General features: G+C 44.3%; 1 protein-coding gene across 3 annotated transcripts in view; it reads left to right on the forward strand.

Moving 5' to 3' along the window:
- Positions 1–2,658: 2,658 nt before the first annotated feature.
- The window catches only part of HACD2 (3-hydroxyacyl-CoA dehydratase 2), an 86,436-nt gene continuing 70,325 nt past the window's right edge, over positions 2,659–18,769 (forward strand). The window contains exons 1-2 of one of the 3 annotated variants that reach the window (XM_084871748.1): positions 2,659–2,899; positions 5,662–5,779. In XM_084871748.1, coding sequence (XP_084727874.1) covers positions 2,730–2,899; positions 5,662–5,779 — 288 coding nt within the window. In that variant the 5' untranslated portion in view covers positions 2,659–2,729. Of the gene's footprint in view, positions 2,900–5,661; positions 5,799–18,769 lie in introns of those variants that run through there. The other 2 variants (XM_084871750.1, XM_084871749.1) reach the window with 2 other exon arrangements.

Below are 18,769 nucleotides of genomic sequence, written 5' to 3' on the forward strand. Positions count from 1 at the left end.
TTTCCTTCTAGTTGTAGAGAACTTCTACTCAGCCAGCTTTCCTCTGGTTCTGGGTGATAGTTGTTTTGTCTTTTAGTTGTAGTTTTGGTGTGGTTGTGAGAGGCAGCACATACAGGTGTTTACCTTATGCTGCCATCTTGGTGTGTTTTTTCCCCACTTGCTCTTTAAAGAAGTTAGGAAGGCCCTAGCCTGTTTGGCTCAGTGGACTGAGTGCTGGCCTATAGACTGGGCTGTGGTTTTAATTTAGTGAAGGAGGCAACCAATTGACAGAATCAATGTATCTCTTTCACAAAGATGTTTCTCTCTCTCTGTTTCTCCCCCTCCCTTTCACTTTCTCTTAAAAAAAAAAATCGTTGGAAAATATCCTTGGGTGAGGATTAACATTAAAAAAATAAAAAATAAAAAAGTCAGGAAAATAAGGCAACAGGGTCTCAACCTGTAGGGCCTTAGTGGATGAGACCCCCACAACTGTTTAGTGTCTCATTCTCTAGATGTCTTGTGGCTCTAAATACCACCGTCCCCTGGTGAGTCTCAAATCTCCATCTCTTCTCCCTTGAACCTCAGTGTCTAAATCTAATTGTCCATGCAACTTCTCCCCTTTGATGTCTAATAAAGATTTCAAACTTAATATGTAAATCAAAAATCCCGATTTCTTGTCCACCATCCAGAACTGAAATATCATTACTGACATGTACACATAAGGAACTATTTGACATTGAAATCAGGACTCAAAAGAACTGTTGGCCCAGGAAGAAATTCAGAACAGACTGATTCACTTGCCTCTAAGCATAACCATTATGGCTTGTCTCATTTTTGGTTCTTGTAAGTGTATTTCTTGTATCACATGATCTCACACATCTAGGGGAAACAATGAACAACATAAACTGATGAACAAAAACAGACCCAGAGACAGGGAAGCATCGATCAAACTGTCAAACCTCAGAGGGAAGGTAGGGAAGGATGGGGGAAAAGGGGAGAGATCAACCAAAGGACTTTGTATGCATGCGGACAACAGAGGGGTGGGGGCATATGTGGGGAGGGGTTTGGGATGGGAATGGGGGGGGGGATAAGGACAATTATGTGATACCATAATCAATAAAGAAATTTAAAAAAATAAATAAAAGCAAATTTTCTTAATAAAAAAATCCAGATTTCTTTCTTTAAAACCGTTTTTTCTACAACTCAGTTCTTCCAAGTTGTTCTCAATGTCTCTTTGTCACACTTCACAACTAATGTATTCACAGATCTTATCATCTCTTACTTCTAAAATATGTCCAGAATTCAGTTCTGTTTTCATTGTCTCAATCACTACCACCATGGTGTGGATTACGGCAGTCACTTCCTGGTATCACTTTTCACACCTAAAACATTCATTGAGGTCCCTCTGCATCATCACAGCGAGACCCAGGACTTGCCTCTTTCATTTAGTGCCACAAACCCCAGTGCAACCTTGCAGACACTCCGTAAGTACTTGCTGAAATAAATATTTTATATCACCACATATGCATCCATCCGTTTAAAGAGGTGGTTGGGTGTGTGACAATGGATGGCAGGGGACTGTGACAAATGTTTAAAACCCTGAGACAAAGCGGTGGGTGGAAATTGGGGTCAACTGGTTGATGCCATTTGCACCAGCCTTTTCTTTTCTTTCTTTCTCTTCTTTCTTTTTAATATATTTTATTGATTTTTTTTTTTTTTTTTTTTTTTTTTTTTTTACAGAGAGGAAGAGAGAGGGACAGAGAGCCAGAAACAGTGATGAGAGAGAAACATCGATCAGCTGCCTCCTGCAAACCCCCTAACGGGGATTATGCCCGCAACCAATGTACATGCCCTTGACCAGAATCGAATCGAGGACACTTCAGTCCGAAGACCAACGCTCTATCCACTGAGCCAAACCGGTTTCGGCTGTCAGGCAGGTTTTCTATGCGGGCCAACATCCCTCCATTTGGGGCTGCTGTGGGTGTGAAAATTCAGGCTCCACGCCACACCTCGCCCTCCGGGCCTCGCAGCTGGGCCACAGGGAGCCCACTCGCCTTGGGGCTGGAGGAGGCTCTGAGCGCTCAGGCCCTCACCGATCCCAGGCCACATGGTGACAACCGGAAACAGGAGCACACTTCCGGCTAGCACCCTCTGCTGTAACTTTAACCCAAAGGTAGGGAAGACACCTCAGGACACAGTCTTCAACATGGCTACCACTTCAGGGGCAGAGAGCACCTGGCAGAGTGCTGTTTCCGGCCAGCCTCCTGACCCTAAATGGCAGGCTCCTCCATCACCACGTAGAAGTGAAGATGGGGTCGTTGGGAGAAGTCAGGATAAGAAGACGGATCGAAAGCATCCTTTTCTTTACCCAACATGTAGTAGGCGGAAGCTACAAAGGAGAGACTAGGCAGAGAAGACAAAGCATCCCGATGGCAGAAGCAGCGAGCACTGACCAGGGCGGCCTCAGGCAATGGGGCCCGAACCCAAGATGGCGCCGTAGGTTAGCAGCGGGCGCGGGAAAGAGGCTGCGCTTGCCCTGATCCAAGATGGCGGCAGCGACGGAGGAGAACCAGTGGGCAGGGAGTGCCGGGGCGTCTTTGCCCTTTTTCAAGATGGCGGCCCCATGGGCACGGTCCCTGGCCCCGCCCCGCGGCCTCCGCCCCGCCCACCGCCCCTCCCACCGCCTCCTCGAGGGGCTGAGGCCGGGCGGGCGCGCTGCTCTCGCTGAGAGCGAGCTCTGGGCACTTGACATGGCGGCAGCGGCGGCGACTGCGGCGGCGACCAAGGGGAACGGGGGCGGCGGCGGCGGGGCCCGGGCCGGGGCCGGGGCCGGCGAGGCCAGCGGCGCGCGGAAGAGAAGGGGCCCGGGGCCTCTGGCCACGGCGTACCTGGTCATCTACAATGTGGTGATGACGGCGGGGTGAGGCTGGGGCTCGGGGCGGCCGGCGAGGGGCTCTGCGGCGGGCGGGCGCGGGGGAGCGGCCGGGCCGGGCCGGGCCCACCGCGCACAGCGCAGCCTGGCGGCCCGGGACCCGGCACCTGGGCGCCGCGGACTGACGAGCGCCGAACGGCCCGGCGCTGCCCTGACTCCCTCCCGCCTGGGCGGGGGCCCAGCGAGTGCCCAGGCAGCGGGTGCTCCCCGAGCTGGAGTTCGGGGGCCCCCACGAGGCGCGGGGCAGGCTGCCCAGGCGCAGGTCCGAGGGCCTCGGAGGCCGCGTGGGCCGGTCACCTCCAGGCGCGGGGGGCGGTGCGCGGGGCGACCCTGCGGCGCGGAGAGCCCAGCCCAGGCGGCCGGGCGCGGGTGGCGAGCTGCTTCCCCTGAGGGCGTGGAGACAGCTCTGGCTGCAGAGTGACGGTATATCCTTAGGCGGCTGTTTTCAAAACCCTGGCTGAGCCCTGGGTGATAAGAAGGGGAGAGCTTTCCAAGTTTTTTGGACCAGGGACGGGAGCAGAGCGGTGCTTTAGACGAGTTTGGACTTCGGTGGGCTGGCTCGGGGTGGGGAAGGCGCTGAGGGTGGAAGGCAGAGCTGCTGCTGGGGAGGAGGGAAATAGACCCACCCAACGGTGTACTTCCTCTCCTTTCTCCCTCCTGAAGGTCCATTCCCGTCACGGCTATGGTTTGGTTCTAGTTCTGACACTTAACTAGTTGTGCAACCTTGGATAAATTACTTTCTTTCTCTTGGCCTCCGTTTTTTTGTTTTTGTTTGTTTGTTTTTTTGTTTTGTTGTGTGTGTGTGTGTGTGTGTGTGTGTGTGTTTTCCCACCTGCAAAACGAAAAGAGTTGGGCTCTCCCAGGTTCCTCCGAGTCTTTGATCTCAAGATTTTGGGTGAGATGGATCACAGGATCAGACTGTTGGTTACCTATTTTTACATTTGATTCACCTGTAAAACATTTTCCTTAATGTTTTCTTTTTATGTTGGAATTTTCAAACATACAGGAAACTTGAAAGAACTGTATAGTGGACATCCATTTTTATTTATCTTTGCAATGGCGGGTGCAAAATTTAAATTATACAGTGTCCCAAATAAAGCATGTACACCAACAGCTGATAGCTCAAGTTTGAGAATGAAATGAGTTTTAATAAACACTACTTTTATAATTATTTAAAGTGTGCGTATACATTTTTGGATACCCTATATACAGGGCATACAGTGAAAAATCTTCCCTCTCAGCCTTCCCTTCCATCCAGACCCCCTCCCCCGGGGGTGGGGGGGGCAGCTTACTCTGTGTATCTTTCACATGCTGATATAAGTAAAAATGTACATGTATTTCCCCTCTTCCCCACGCCCGTTTTTAAACACAAATGCTAATGTCATATTAACATCTTGGGAAGATCATGGGCTTTATTGCAAATAATAGAAATGGCCAGTGTTGCAACCGGGGCTCAGAGAAGTTGTGACTTGCTTGACTTGCTTGAGGTCACCGAACTAGTTTGTGTTAGATCTGGATCTAGAATGCACAGGCCAATGAAGAAATATTACAGATGCAAGTTTGTGGGGTTTTTTTGTGTTTTTTTTTGTTTGTCAAATAATGGTCACAGTGATTTTAAGACTATTCAGAACTCTGTGTGTATTTATATTCATATGTAAAATCCTTGCCTTAGCCTAGGGCATTGATAAGAACATTGGACCTGGAGAGGGATTTTCAGGTACATTGCGAAAGAAGAAATTAAGTCATTACTCCTGGGCAGTGAATGTAGAGAAGGGGGTGGGGTGTAAGGAATGATATCTAGGAAGAGAAATTAGAACTGTGAGAGTACAGTAAGCTTTTTTCATTAGGTACAGCACGACACCATTAAGGAGTTCATTTCTTTTCTTTTACAGACTATTTGATGTCTTTGTATGACATTTTGTAGAAATAACATATAATACTGCAACATATGGCTGAGATTTTATATATAAAGGTAAATCTATTACTGCCTTCAAGGACACATACCTTAACAAAGGTCTTTTCATTTTATTATGGAACTTAAATGAAAAGAAATTTCTGGGCCTGAGAAATTTATTTTTTTGAAAAGGATAGCAGAACAGAAATGTAACATTTACAGTTACATACATCTAAGTGCTTTCCTGTTTTGCTTTTGGTATGGATTTGGATTTCTTCAATGAATTGATTTTGGGAAATTCAAACTAAAAAAAAAACACGCTTTTATTCTTTAAAAAATTAACATATTCTTATTTCATTTGCAATTTAAAAAGGATAGATTTTAAGATATGGGTATGTTCCAGTTAGATACTTATAAAAATGACTTAAAACATCTTCTGCCCACCCATTATTACTACACAATCCATTTAAATTTTTCCTTTAACACTTTTTTCCCCCTCTTGTCTTACTCTTTGGCACTTACTTTAACTGTTCAGGGACTAGTTTAGCTTATTCCCTTCATTTTGGCCTTGTTCTCAACAGGCAAGGTTGCAAAAGAGCTGAGCTCCAGATGGGTGAGGTGCCACTGTGCTTTTGCTGAGCACTCTTGGTATGGTGCAACATTTCCGTTGGCGTTTAAGAGTTATAGTTGATAAAACACACAATTGGCATTTGAGAAGTATAGTTGATAAATCCAGGACACTGATTCTTGAAGTCACCTCTAGCAATATCTGTTGTTACCACATCTTCCTATTGTCTTAGATCCTGATTATCTTTATTTATTTTTTTCTGATTACTCTTTTTTCTCTTTTTCTTAGATGGCTTGTTATAGCAGTTGGTCTGGTGAGAGCATACCTGGCCAAAGGTAGCTATCATAGCCTTTATTATGCCATTGAAAAGCCTTTGAAATTCTTCCAAACTGGAGCCTTATTGGAGGTAGGTCCTGAGATTTGTTGTTGCTGTTGCTGTTTATTTCTATTAAAGTAGCCATATCTGTTGGATTTGCTTTAAATTTTGAAGACTTGCCTTAATAGTGTACTATAAATGGTGATTTCTAGACCATGCTCTAGAATCTAGGAGTGAAATCTAGGAAGTCTGGATAAAGTACAATCTCATTTAACTTGTATTACCTGGAATCTATTTTACATTCTACTTCTGTTGGAAGACACATAAAACAAGCTTATACTGGTGTGTTTTTTTAACCTTCTAGGGACATCTTAGGGAAGTGTTAGCAAACTCAAGATACTTTCAGGGGCAGGCATATAATGGAAGCAGGAAATTGTTGGGTATAGAATGTTGGGAGTGGTAGATGTAAGAAACAGTAGAACCTGTTTAAAGTCATCCAATGTAAAAAAAAATTTAACAAAAGCTTATTTTTCTTGTATTAAAGGTAATGTATCTCCAATCCTGTCACGTGGGGTCAGTATAGGATTTTGGAGCTGCAAGTGACAGAAACACAATTCAAAGTATTTTAAGCAAAAAAGGAATTTATCAGTTTCTGTGGTTGATAAAGATACAGGTTAAACTTACAAAAAAATCAAAGGAATCAGCTCAGCAGTGAGAACCAAGGATTTGATATTGCCACATTCTTCCCTTCTCTCTCTCTCTCTCTCTCTCTGCGTATCTCTATTTCTTGTTAAATGTTGATCTTAGACTCTCCTACTGCACACTGCCTTCTCCAAATGGTAGGAAACAGAGAGGGGGGTTATTTTCACAGCATCTGTGTCTCAGCTCTAGGAAAGGATTCTGGTTGGCCTTTCTTAGACCAGTCGCTACTGCCAGTGATTAGGCAGGTTAGGAAAGGGGAAATGGGGATAGCTTTGGGCACACAAAGTTAGTAGCTACCAAAAGTTCATTATGGTGAAAAACCTGATTGAAGAGATCTGGTATTTGGTTTCATTTTATTTAGCCTACAGGGCAAGCCCGTTATAACATTTGGAAGGATATTTAAGAAAACATTTACTTCCGTGAAATAAGATGTGATACCTCAACCTCTCACCCTCTTATTTGTAAGCAGAAAACTGTAGTTTTTGTTCTTTCCTCTCAGGAGGCATTGAGATTTCAATACTGTATACGTACACATTTTTGGTAGATGGTATGATGAAATGAGTTTCAGCTGGAGTCAGAGTGCCCATATTCTAAGTATGCTGGTTTTACCTACTTTGTGAATTTGGGCAAGTCATTTACCTCTTGTTCATCCCATTTTCTATTTGTAAAATAATAGGTTAAAGTAGATTTCCAAAGTTCCTTCCTGCCCAAATAGTTTGAGTCTGGGGAAACCAGCATATCCTAGTGTGGGCCATTTTTTGAACTTAAGAGTCTTGAATTTTTTTGGAAGGGAGCAGTAGTAATTGAGTAGTGCTTTGTCTTCCAGAGCTTAGGTCAATACAATATCGTCAGGCTATAAAGAAGCAAATTTGGGATCAAAACCATCAGAAACTGACTCAGTTCTTAATACAGTAAGAAGTTGGGATACTTTGCCTTGGTCAGTGTGGCTCAGTTGGTTGAAGTATTGTCCTGTACATTGAAAATCCAGTCATGGGTTTGATTCCCAGTCGGGGTACATACCCAGGATTGCAGGTTTGATCCCTAGTCAGGGTACATGTGAAGTTTCTCTCTCTCCCTCCCTCTACCTTCCTTGCTTTAAAGTCAACAAATGCATATCCTTGGGTGAGGATTAAAAAGAAAAAGTTGGAATACTCTAATAATTTAATGGGGATTCTATCTCTATAAGACTTTATAATATTGGAGATATTATTTTAAAAATGTAAGTATATCTTAGGAAAGGTGGTGGCATTAAATAGTGTGATACAAAATCCACCCAGGAATCAAATTTTAGATTTTGAAGGATTAATCCATGGCTATCCCTATTGAATTTTAAACAGGGATTTAAGGAAATAATTTGAATTTTTGGTTTCATCTCTGTTATTCCCACTGAGAAGCAACTAGGTGGCAAATCCTGTGTTTGATTTTTGGGAAAAGAACTCTGCTTAATGAAGTGAAGATTCCCAGGAATATGCAGAGAATTAGCAGTGATTGCAGGAGACTCCTCAGCCTGGGGCAACAAAGGAGGCTTAATAAAACTACACTTCCTGTGTTGTCGCTTCAGGAATGTTATATTGTCCCCCCAACTTACATTGTAGAATAATTACATGTGCATAGTATTTAAAGATGAGTTATCCTTATGGGAACTGCTAGAACTTGACAGTATAGCTTGTTTAGAGGCGGAGAAAATGAATGCAGGGAGGTCAGCTACTCATTATGTCACTACGCTGAATATTTAGAAGGTTCCGTGCGTGTTTGCTTGAAAAGCAAATAGATACCCTGTTTCCCCGAAAATAAGACAGTGTCTTATATTAATTTTTGCTCCCAAAGATGCGCTAGGTCTTATTTTCAGGGGATGTCTTATTTTTCCATGAAGAAGAATACGGTACACATTTATTGTTAAATGAAAATAAAGGAAATTTATTACCTGTATATGGTATAGTAAGTAGTATGGTAGTTGTCAACACAAACCAGACAAACTGTGAATCCTACAGTATTAAGAATTTACTCATTTATTCAATGACAATCCTGTTATCTTCTGGAACATCATCATAACAATCCAATTCCTGAATTTCCTGGTGAATTTCTTGTGACTCCATTTCTTTCAGAATCAGTGGACCAAATCTCTCATGTTTAGCAATAGCACTGTCTTTAAATGAGTACTTCTTGTCAAGGTAGCCTGCTCGCAGTGCATTTGCAATGCAACTGTCAGTGATTTTCTCCCATAAATTCTTCACCCAAGTCACAACTTCTTGCAGTTTAGGTTTCACAAAGTTTCCACGCTGATTTCTCTCCATTCTATTTTCAATGTAGTCATTAATTTCCATGCGCAAATTGTCTTTGAATAGCTTGTTTATTGCAATGTCAAGAGTCTGGAGATAGGCCGTCATTCCTGCGGAATTCATTATCTGAACTATTTTTCTTTTGTGAAGAAATGTCTTCATGTCTTTAGTGCGGTGAGTGCTGGCTGCATTCCAGACTAGCAGACCTCTTAGGCTCCCTCGCATAACAAGCAGCAGCATTAAATCGACCCACTTCCTTATAACTGCTTGTGTGGCCCAGGCTTTTTCAGTTTCAAGAATAAAAACGCCCAAAACACGTTCAATCTTTTCCTTCTTGCCCTTAGAAATGATTAAAGGTGGGATTTTAGTGCCATCCAGACGAATTGCCAAAATACAGGAAACACGTGCACTTTCGTAAGCAGTGGAGGATATGTACACTAAGGAGGCACCCCGCTGTTCAGTTGTTGTTTGAGATGATTGGCCCATAAACACTGCAGTTTCATCCATAGCAATCATGTTGGAAAGACTGTATTTAGAGAAGTCAGCATCATCAATAAAGGACTTGAATGCAAGTGCTCGCTTAATAACTTGAGTATCTTCCAACCTAAACAGTGTTGTACTGGTAGATCTTCTTAAAGACAGTTCACTTCACTGAAGGAAATTATCCAGCCAGTGTTGTGATGCTTTGAAGTCTTCAGGGGCTATGTCAAACTGTGGTGCCATTGCAAGGGCGAATTCTTGAACCTGAGCCCTATTCACAACCAAAGCCTTTGCTCTCCTGTCAACAACCCATTCACAGATCAGGTCTTCCAGCTCGGAAAATAAGGGTTGCCGACCTGATCCACACTTGCGTTTTTTAGCATTTCCCCTGTCCACTTGTTCAATGAGGTTACCATACTCTGCTCGCCATTTTCGGACCAATCAGATACTCAACATCTTCTCTTTGCAGAAAGCAGTAAGATTTTGGCCCCAAGAGTCTTCTATGATTCCTTTCTTGCACTCCACGAAGTAGCTTTTTCTTTTTGTGCTTATTTCTAGGGGTAAAAAAAAGGAATTGGGGTATCAAGGTGGGGGGAGGGGGATCACTTAAAATGACACGGGGGATCAGAGGTGGGAATCAAAATGGCACAGAAGAATCAGAGGGGGGATTACCATTTTAGTAACCCCTTTTGATCCCCTATATCATTTTGATTGCCCCCTCTGATCCTCCTGTGTCATTTTAAGTGATCCCCCTCCCCCCACCCCTGTGCCACTGAACACCTTCACCAGACAGCCCCCCTACCCCTTTATCAGACATTTACCCCCTGGGGCCTGCCTGGGGACTGTCACTGGGCTTGCTGGGCCTGGATCTGGGCTGGAGCAGAGAACCTTCAGTCATCATGAGGGCGGCCGTGAGCATCAGGTAGTGTCACCAGAGACAGACCAGTACTCACCACCTTCGCCGCGTCCTGTCCGCTCTAATCCTCCTGTTCTTCTACACCCATCTGCGAAAGTCTCCTCCTCTCTCCCGCCCCGTGCTCACTGCTCACTTCGACCTCCGCTCCAGCTCCACACAGCAGTGACATCAGGACTCCGCGCAATGTCACTGGTTGCTAGACGCCAGTCGGGGCGGCCCTAGCGACCAGTTTACGGTAAATTAATTTTCATTCTGAGACAGAGCCTAGGGGGGGCCTTATTTTCAAGAGGATGCCTTATATTTCACTCAGAAGGAAACCTGTAAATAGGTCTTATTTTCAGAGGATATTTTATTTTCGGGGAAACACGGTATTACTTGTTCTCTAGGATCTTGAAATCTTACTCATTATGTCACTATGCTGAATATTTAGAAGGCTCTGTGTGTGTTTTCTTGAAAAGCAAATAGATATTACTTGTTCTCCAGGAACTTCAAATCTTCAGAAAGTAACTTGTTGGTTGCTAGGAGTTGTAGGGAGTGATTGCTAATGGGTACAGGATTTCTTTTTAAGGTGATGAAAATATTCTTGAATTGGATAGTGGTGACAATCGTATAACTGGTGAATGTACTAAAAGACACCAAACTGTATACTTTAAGTGGGTGATTTTTATGGTCTGTGAATTCTATCTCAGTATTTTAAAATTGCCATCTACACTAATGTACACTAATAAAAGAGTAAGGTGCAAATTGTACCTTCGTGATGCCCGCAGGCCAGTCAGGAGTGAGTATGCAAAGTAACCCACAAAGATGGTGGGTTAATTTGCATACACAGGTGCCGAGCGGCCGGGGGTGGAGCGGGATGCTTGCATTATTGCCATGGTGAAGACCAGGCGTTCCACATCACCCCAGCCGCTCCAGGCCTCTAGACCAGGGGTCCTCAAACTTTTTAAAGTGGGGGCCAGATCACGGTCCCTCAGAGAGCTGGAGGGCCGGACTATATGAACTACTAATTCCTACTGTAACACCTCGGCTGTGCTCACTGCCCAAAAAACCTGGCGGGCCGGATCAGACTCCTCTGCGGGTCGCATGTGGCCCGCGGGCCGTAGTTTGAAGACCCCTGCTCTAGACAATGTGGGAAGGCAGAAAGGTGGCTCCGGATCAGAGTGAAAAGGCAGCTCCGGCTACAGTGAAGGCGGTACTGGCAGTCGGGAAGGAAGGCCCATTATTGCATGAATCTTGGTGCATCGGGCCTCTAGTCTACACTAGTAAAAGAGAAACTTGCAAATTGCCCATACCTCTGTTCCACCCACAAGCCATGCCCACTAGCCAATCAGGAGTGAGTATGCAAATTAACCCAACCAAGATGGCTGCAGCCACAGAGTGAGCAGGAGGCTTGGGTTTCCCCATCAATAGAGGAAGCCAAGCTTCCCACCCACTCTGGCTGGTCCTGGCCTCCACTCAAGGCTCCAAAGTTTCAATTGTAGAAGTTGAATAAATCCCAGATACCCGGGCCTCCACTTGGGTCGCCGGCAGGGCGTGGCTGGCCTGCTAACCACCACAAGCCCCTTGCCCAGGCCACCCATGCCCCAAGGGAACCCCCACCCTGATCCGGGACACCCTTCAGGGAAAACCAGCTGGCCCCAACCTGTGCACCAGGCCTGTATCCTATCTAATAAAAGAGTAATATGCAGATTGACCATCACTCCAACACACAAAATGGCTGCCCCTATGTGAACACAAGATGGCTGTCAGAAGATGGCCAGTAGGGGAGGGCAGTTGGGAGGGACCAGGCCTGCAAGGGAGAGCAGTTGTGGGTTATCAGGCCAGCAGGGAAGGGCAGTTGGGAGGAACCAGGCCTGCATGTGGGCATTTGGGAGCAATCAAGCCTGCAGAGGAGGGCAGTTAGGGGTGACTAGGCTGGCAGAGGAGGGAAGTTGGAGGCAACCAGGCCTGCAGGGGAGGGCAGTTAGGGACAAACAGGCTGGCAGGGGAGCAATTAGTCATCAATCAGGCTGTCAGGGGAGTGGTTAGGGGGTGATTCAGCTGGCAAATAGAAGCAGCTAGGGTTAATCAGGAAGGCAAGCAGGTGAGCAGTTGGGAGCCAGCAGTCCTCCATTGTGCCCACAAGGCAGTAGGACATCCCTTGAGGAGTCCCAGATTGGAGAAGGTGCAGGCTGGGCTAAGGGACATAGATTTCATGTACTGGGCCCTAGTTCATCTATAATGACATATAATGATAAGTTTTCTTTTTACTTCATTCTTATTTTAGATTCATGATATTCAGGGGTAAGGACAGATTCTTATGTTTTCAGCTTTGTTAGAGTAGAGTGAAAATTTAGAAATTAGTAAATTGATGCTACATTATATCAGTTTAAATTTATTTTTGAGAGAATTCAGACTTCTGAATATGTTTAGTTAGCATAAGACCGTAATTGTAGCAGACACTTTCAAATACTTATGATTGGATGTGCCTCTGATTGACAGCCCTTACCCACCCCCAGGTCTTCACCCTCTGTTGCCCCTGTGTGTGTCCATGGGCTATGCATATGAGTATTTAAGTTCTTTGGTTTATCTCTTCTCTTCTTCCCAACCCCCACACTGAGGTATGTCAGTCTGTTCATGCCTCCATGTTTCAGGCCTTATTTTGTTGGTCAATCGTTTTTTTCATTTGATTCTGCAAATAAGTGAGATCATGTGATATTTGTCTTTCTCAGAACTACCCTTTTATTCTTAACACTTGGTTTGAGATAACAGACCTCAAAGAGAGATTTCTGAAAAGGCAGCAGAGTAAGTCATAATGGAAATAGCTAACACAGGCAGGAATGACAACAAACCTAGATTAACCAGCTTCAAAAACAACATGAAAACCAGAGGGAAAATAGAACTTGGGTATAATTAATAAATGTCACAACACTAGGAGGGAAAGGGGAGCCTGTGGGAAACAGGAGCCCACCCACACAGGCCTCACTCTTGACAACTGAAGTTCATAGAAGCAAATTGTTATTGTGTTAAAAGAGGTAAGAAGTTAGTGGCTATAGAAAGGGATGTGCTGAAATTTAAAGAGAACTAAAAATATTGATGGTGGCAGGGCAGGAAGGGAGGCCTCAGTGCAGAGAGATAGGTGAGACTGAATATTCAAGAAAAGCAGGAGTTACCAGAAATGTAAAGAGAACATTACAAAATAGTAGTGCCAAGCACATTAGAGATATTGTGTATTGGTGGAATTTGAACCAGAGAAAAATAAAATATATAGAAAAGTAGTGAAATCAATAGACTAATAAGGCAATATAACCAGTTTATCTAGAAAACAGATTGAGGGCATGCAGATTGTCAATTAGTAAGGCTACAGAAGTAGACTAGATTGGAATGTATAATTCATAAATAATCGGGGGAAAGTATAGAAAACTTTTCTGAACTGAAAGACACTATGGTTATTGAGAGCACATAAGAGTTCCACATAGGCGCTGTTTTTGAAGAAAAGAAATCCCATCCCTTTCTAGGCACCTATTTGTTACATTTTTAAACTTAAAACAAAGATAAGGTCTTTGTTTTAAGATCTTATTTTTTTTCCAGCAAAAAAAAGAGATCTTAAAATGTAAGATTTTTTTTTACCCTATCCTTGGACTTTAAAGAATTAAAAAATCCACAAGAAGCCAGGAGAAAGCATTACTAGTTTTCTAGTAACAGACCATGCAATTTCCTACAGATGGAGACATTTTTAAAACTCCCACAAAAAGTAAAGAACCTTATTAAGGATATTTAACTGTCCTATCTAATAAAAGAGAAACATGCAAATTGACTGTGCCTCCATTGTGCCCACAAGCCACGCCCATCAATCAATCAGGAACAAATATGCAAATTAATCCAACCAACATGGTGGTAAATTTGCATATCCAGGCACAGAGCAAATACTGAAGACAGTGTAGAAGGAAACCAAGCACTGCAGAAGGGAGCAAAGCTGTGGAGAAGAAGCAAGTGGGGCGGCGGAGAAGGGACGGAAGCAGACGGACGCAGGAAGCCCTACTGCAGGAATTTTCCTGCAATGAGCCTCTAGCCCTACCTAATAAAAGAGTAATATGCAAATTAACTGTCATTCCGCTACACCCACAAGCCATGCCCACCAGCCAAACAGATTGAGTATGCAAATAAACCAAGATGGCTACAGCCACAGAGAGCAGGAGGGAGGCTTGGGTCTGTCAGGCAATGGAGGAAAGCAAGCTTTCCGCCTGCCTTTGCTGGCCTAAGCCTCCACTCAAGGCTACAAAGTTTTAATTATAGAAAGTAAACAAATCCAAACAAATGGCAGCAGCCACGGAGCGGAGCTGGGAAGAGCGGGAGGTTAGGGTTGTCCCCTGCAATGGAAGAAGAAAAGCTTTCCACATATCCTGGCTGGCTCAAGCCTCCACTTAAGGCTACAAAGTTTCAATTATATTAGATTCATAAACCCCAAAAGAAATGGCTGCCTGCCACCGCCACAGAGCAAGCAGGAGGCTTGCTCTACTCCAGGCTACAAAGTTTCAGTTGTAGAAGGTAAATAAATTCCAGATACCAAGGCCTCCGCTTGGGTCTCCAGGGGCATGGCTGGCCTGCAAACCACCACAGGCCCCTTGCCCAGATACCCCACGCCCCAAGAGAGCCCCCACCCTGATCCGGGACACCCTTCAGGACAAACCAGCTGGTCTGTGCCCATGCACCAGGCCTCTATCCTATCTAATAAAAGAGTAATATGCAGATTGACCATCACGCCAGCACACAATATGGCTGCCTCCATGTGATCAAAGATCCTGCCCCTGTGTGGACCCAAGATGGCCAGCAGGGGAGGGCACTTGGGAGGCATCAGACCTGCAAGGGAGGGCAATTGGAGGCAATCAACCCTGCAGGGGAGGGCAGTTAGGGGTGGCCAGGCTGGCAGAGGAGGGAAGTTGTGGGCAAATAGGCTGGCAGGGGAGCAGTTAGACAACAATCAGGCTGGCATGGGAGTGGTTAGGGGTGATCAAGCTGGCAGGCAGAAGCGGTTAGGGGCAATAAGGAAGGCAGGTAGGTGAGCAGTTGGGAGCCAGCAGTCCTGGATTGTGAGAGGGATGTCTGACTGCCCATTTAGACCCGATCCCAGTGGGTACCGGATTTGAGAGGGGTGCAGGCTGGGCTGAGAGACACCCACCCCCCTCCTCCATGCATGAATTTCGAGCACCGGGCCTCTAGTTATATAATAAAAAATTAAAATTAACCAAGTCTTGAACAGTGTCCAATGGAACTTTCTACAGTGGTAACATTCCAAATTTGTGCTGTCTGTTAACAGTAGCCACTAGTCATATGTGGCTATTGAGCCTTTGAAACGTGGCTGGTGGGATAGAGAAACTTTGATTTTATTTATTTTTAATTTAAATTTAAACAGGCACATGTGTATTGGTGGAATCTGAACAGAACAGCTGGGCAGTACAGCTTTAGACCATGGTACATATTGGAAGGTGTCCACATGGAATTTCATGAGATATTTCAGCGCTTATCAGCATAGAATGAAGTGTAAAGAATGATAGTAAGTGAGCAAAGTAAGACCAATCTAACAATGAAAAATTTTTAGAAAAGATATTTTTTAATAACCTATTGTGGTAAATGGCATTGAGTATTGTTGAGGTTAAAATTTAAAATTAGCTTATTGCTAGTAGCTTATTGCTAGTAGGTGAAATGTAAGGGTTCCAAAGGCGATAACTGGGGAGGGGGTTAGGAAAGGTCAATGGGGGGAAAGGGGACATATGTAATATTTTAACAATAAAGATTTAAGACAAAAAGAGGAGAGAACTGTTTACACAATTTCAAGAGAGATTTTGACTTTGGCAAGTCTTCTAAGTTTTTTTCCACTGAAATATGCTTAGTTTAGTTCAGTGATTCTCAGTGGATCTCAACAAGAGCAGTCCCACCCTCCAGAGTGCACTTTGGAAAATTGTGAAGGTATTTTGATCACTACAATAGATAGGGATGCTGCTAGATATCCCACAATGCCTAAGACAGTCCAGCTCAGTGAAGATTCCTTCTGCATCCCCGCCCCCCTCCTCAACTTTGTATATTTTCCCCAGGCTAACCCCTCTAAAGATATAAATTGATAATCTTGTATTACATATTAATACTAAAACATCTTCACGAGAAGTTAAAAAGCTTATTAAGTTAGAAGATGGTTGTCTTCATTTCCTATTGCTGCATAACAAAATATTACAAACTTAGCAAGTTAAACAACACTCGTTTATTATTAGCCCATGGTTCAGTAGAGGTTAGGTTCTCTGCTCAGGATCTTGCAAGACAGAAATCAAGGTGTCAGCCAGGCTGACTGAGGGGGCTTTGGGAAGAATCTGTGTCTCAGCTCATTTAGCTTGTTGGCAGAATCCTGTTCCTTGAGGTTGTAGTGTGAAGTCCTCATTTCCTTGCTGGCTGTCAGCTAGAGGAGGTCATCCTGGCTCTAGTTTTTGCATATGGCCCCCTCCATCTTTGAAGCCAACAATGGCTCATAGAATCCTACTTGTTCTTTGAATATCTCTGAATTCACCTTCTGCCATCAGCTGGCGAAATCGCTGCTTGAAAAGGGATCACATAATGGGCTCAGGCCTACCCATATAATCTCCATACCTTAAAATCAGTTAATTTGGGACTTCAATTTCATTTGCCAAATACCTAGATTAGTGTTTAATTGCATAATCAAGGAACAGGAATCTTGGGGAATTATCTTTAGAATTCTGCCTATCACAGCTGATATGAAAAAGGAACCTAAATGAAATAAAGGTGTGATCTGCAAAAAATTGAGTAACTTGCTCACTCAGCACATTCTGTGTTGTAGGTATTATAGCATTTCCAGCTTGCTTATTTAGTTGAAAAGGATTTCAGTGCAATAGTGTTGTTATTGCAAACGCAATGAAACACTGAAAATATGTAACAGGAGATTTGAGGTTCCTGTTTAGATTTTAGTTATTAAGTTAGTGGAGACTGGATTTCTCTATATGGACTATTTTAGTAATATTTCTCATTACTGCCTTTTGGGTGATCACTGTAGTTTTTATGTTTTATTCTAAAGCTATCCCCAACCTATTGTACAACTACTTTTCTTGCCTCTTGCGTTATTGGTTGTTGTTTTCTAATCCATCTTCTATTCCTTACTACATCAATCAAGGAAAATGGATTCCAAGGTCTTTTTACAAACTAAACAGATTGAATGTCTCAGCAGGATTTCACAGCAGAAGGATGTTTTCTGTGATAGTTGCTTTTTATCCCATCCCATGATACAACCTATGGGATTATATACCACACTTATAAATGATTAAGACCTAGCTGATTTACAATAATATTGTATTTCTTCATTTTCTCGACTTTGGTATTTATCTTGGCATCTTATTCCACTTCACTTAAAATTAGTTCCATATTTTCATTATTATCTCTTTTAAAATATTTTATTGACTTTAAAGAGAAAGAGGAAGGAGAGGAAAAAAGAGGTAGAGAGAAAGAGAAACATGGATTTGTTATTCCACTTATCCATGCATTCATTGATTGATTCTTGTATTTGCCCTGACCGGGGATTAATCCCACAACCTTGGCATACTGGGACAATACTCTACCAACTGAGCTACCCAACCAGGACTATTCGATATAATAAAAGCCTAATATGCTAAGTGTCCGGTCGTCCAGTTGGCAGTTCAATCAAAGCATAATGTGCTAATGATATGCTCAGGCCACTCAGCTGCTCGGTATGATGTGCACTGACCACCAGGGGTCAGACAGTGGACTGGTCAACTAGTCTCTATGACATGCACTGACTGCCAGGTGGCAGATGCTCTGACTGGTAGATTAGCTTGCTGCTGGGGTCCAGCTGATTGGGACTGAGCGAGATGGGCCAGACACACCCTGGAGCCCTCCCGTGGTCCTTCCCTGGCTGGCCAACCTCCCATATCCATTCCTTGCCCTGATCGTGCACCAGTGGGGGCTCTTGGCCTGAACTGCGCCCTCTCGCAATCTAGAACCCCTCAGGGGATGTCAGAGAACTGATGGAATGACCAGTCACTATGGTGCGCACTGACCACCAGAGGGCAGAAGCTCAATTCAGGAGCTTCCCCTGGTGGTCAGTGTGCTCCCACAGTGGGAGCACTGCTCAGCCAGAAGCCAGAATCACAGCTGGCGAGTACATAGGCAGTGGCAGGAGCCTCTCCCGCCTCAGCAGCAGTGCTAAGGATGTCTGACTGGCAGCTTAGGCCCACTCCCCAAGGGTACCTAAGCTGTCAGTCAGATATCCCCCAAGGGCTCCCGGACTGCGAGAGGGCACAGGCTAGGCTGAGGGACCTTTCTCCCCCTGCCCCCTCGCCCTGAGTGCACGAATTTCTCCCCCTGCCCCTTGCCCCCTCGCCCTAGAGTGCACCAGGCCTCTAGTTTTACTCTCTTTTTTTTTTTTTGTTAAAATATATTTTTTATTGATTTTTCACAGAGAGGAAGAGAGAGGGATAGAGAGTTAGAAACATCGATGAGAGAGAATCATCGATCAGCTGCCTCTTGCACAGCCCCCACTGGGGACGTGCCCACAACCAAGGTATAATACATGCCCTTGCCCGGAATCGAACCCGGGACCTTTCAGTCCGCAGGCCGACGCTCTATCCACTGAGCCAAACCGGTCCTGGCTTTACTCTATTTTTGCAAGGTGGTTTTTGATATTTTTAAATTTAAACTTATTCATTA

The sequence above is a fragment of the Pipistrellus hanaki genome, assembly GCF_964339955.1.
Source record: "Pipistrellus hanaki genome assembly, chromosome: 2".
NCBI classification, from domain to species: domain Eukaryota; kingdom Metazoa; phylum Chordata; class Mammalia; order Chiroptera; family Vespertilionidae; genus Pipistrellus; species Pipistrellus hanaki.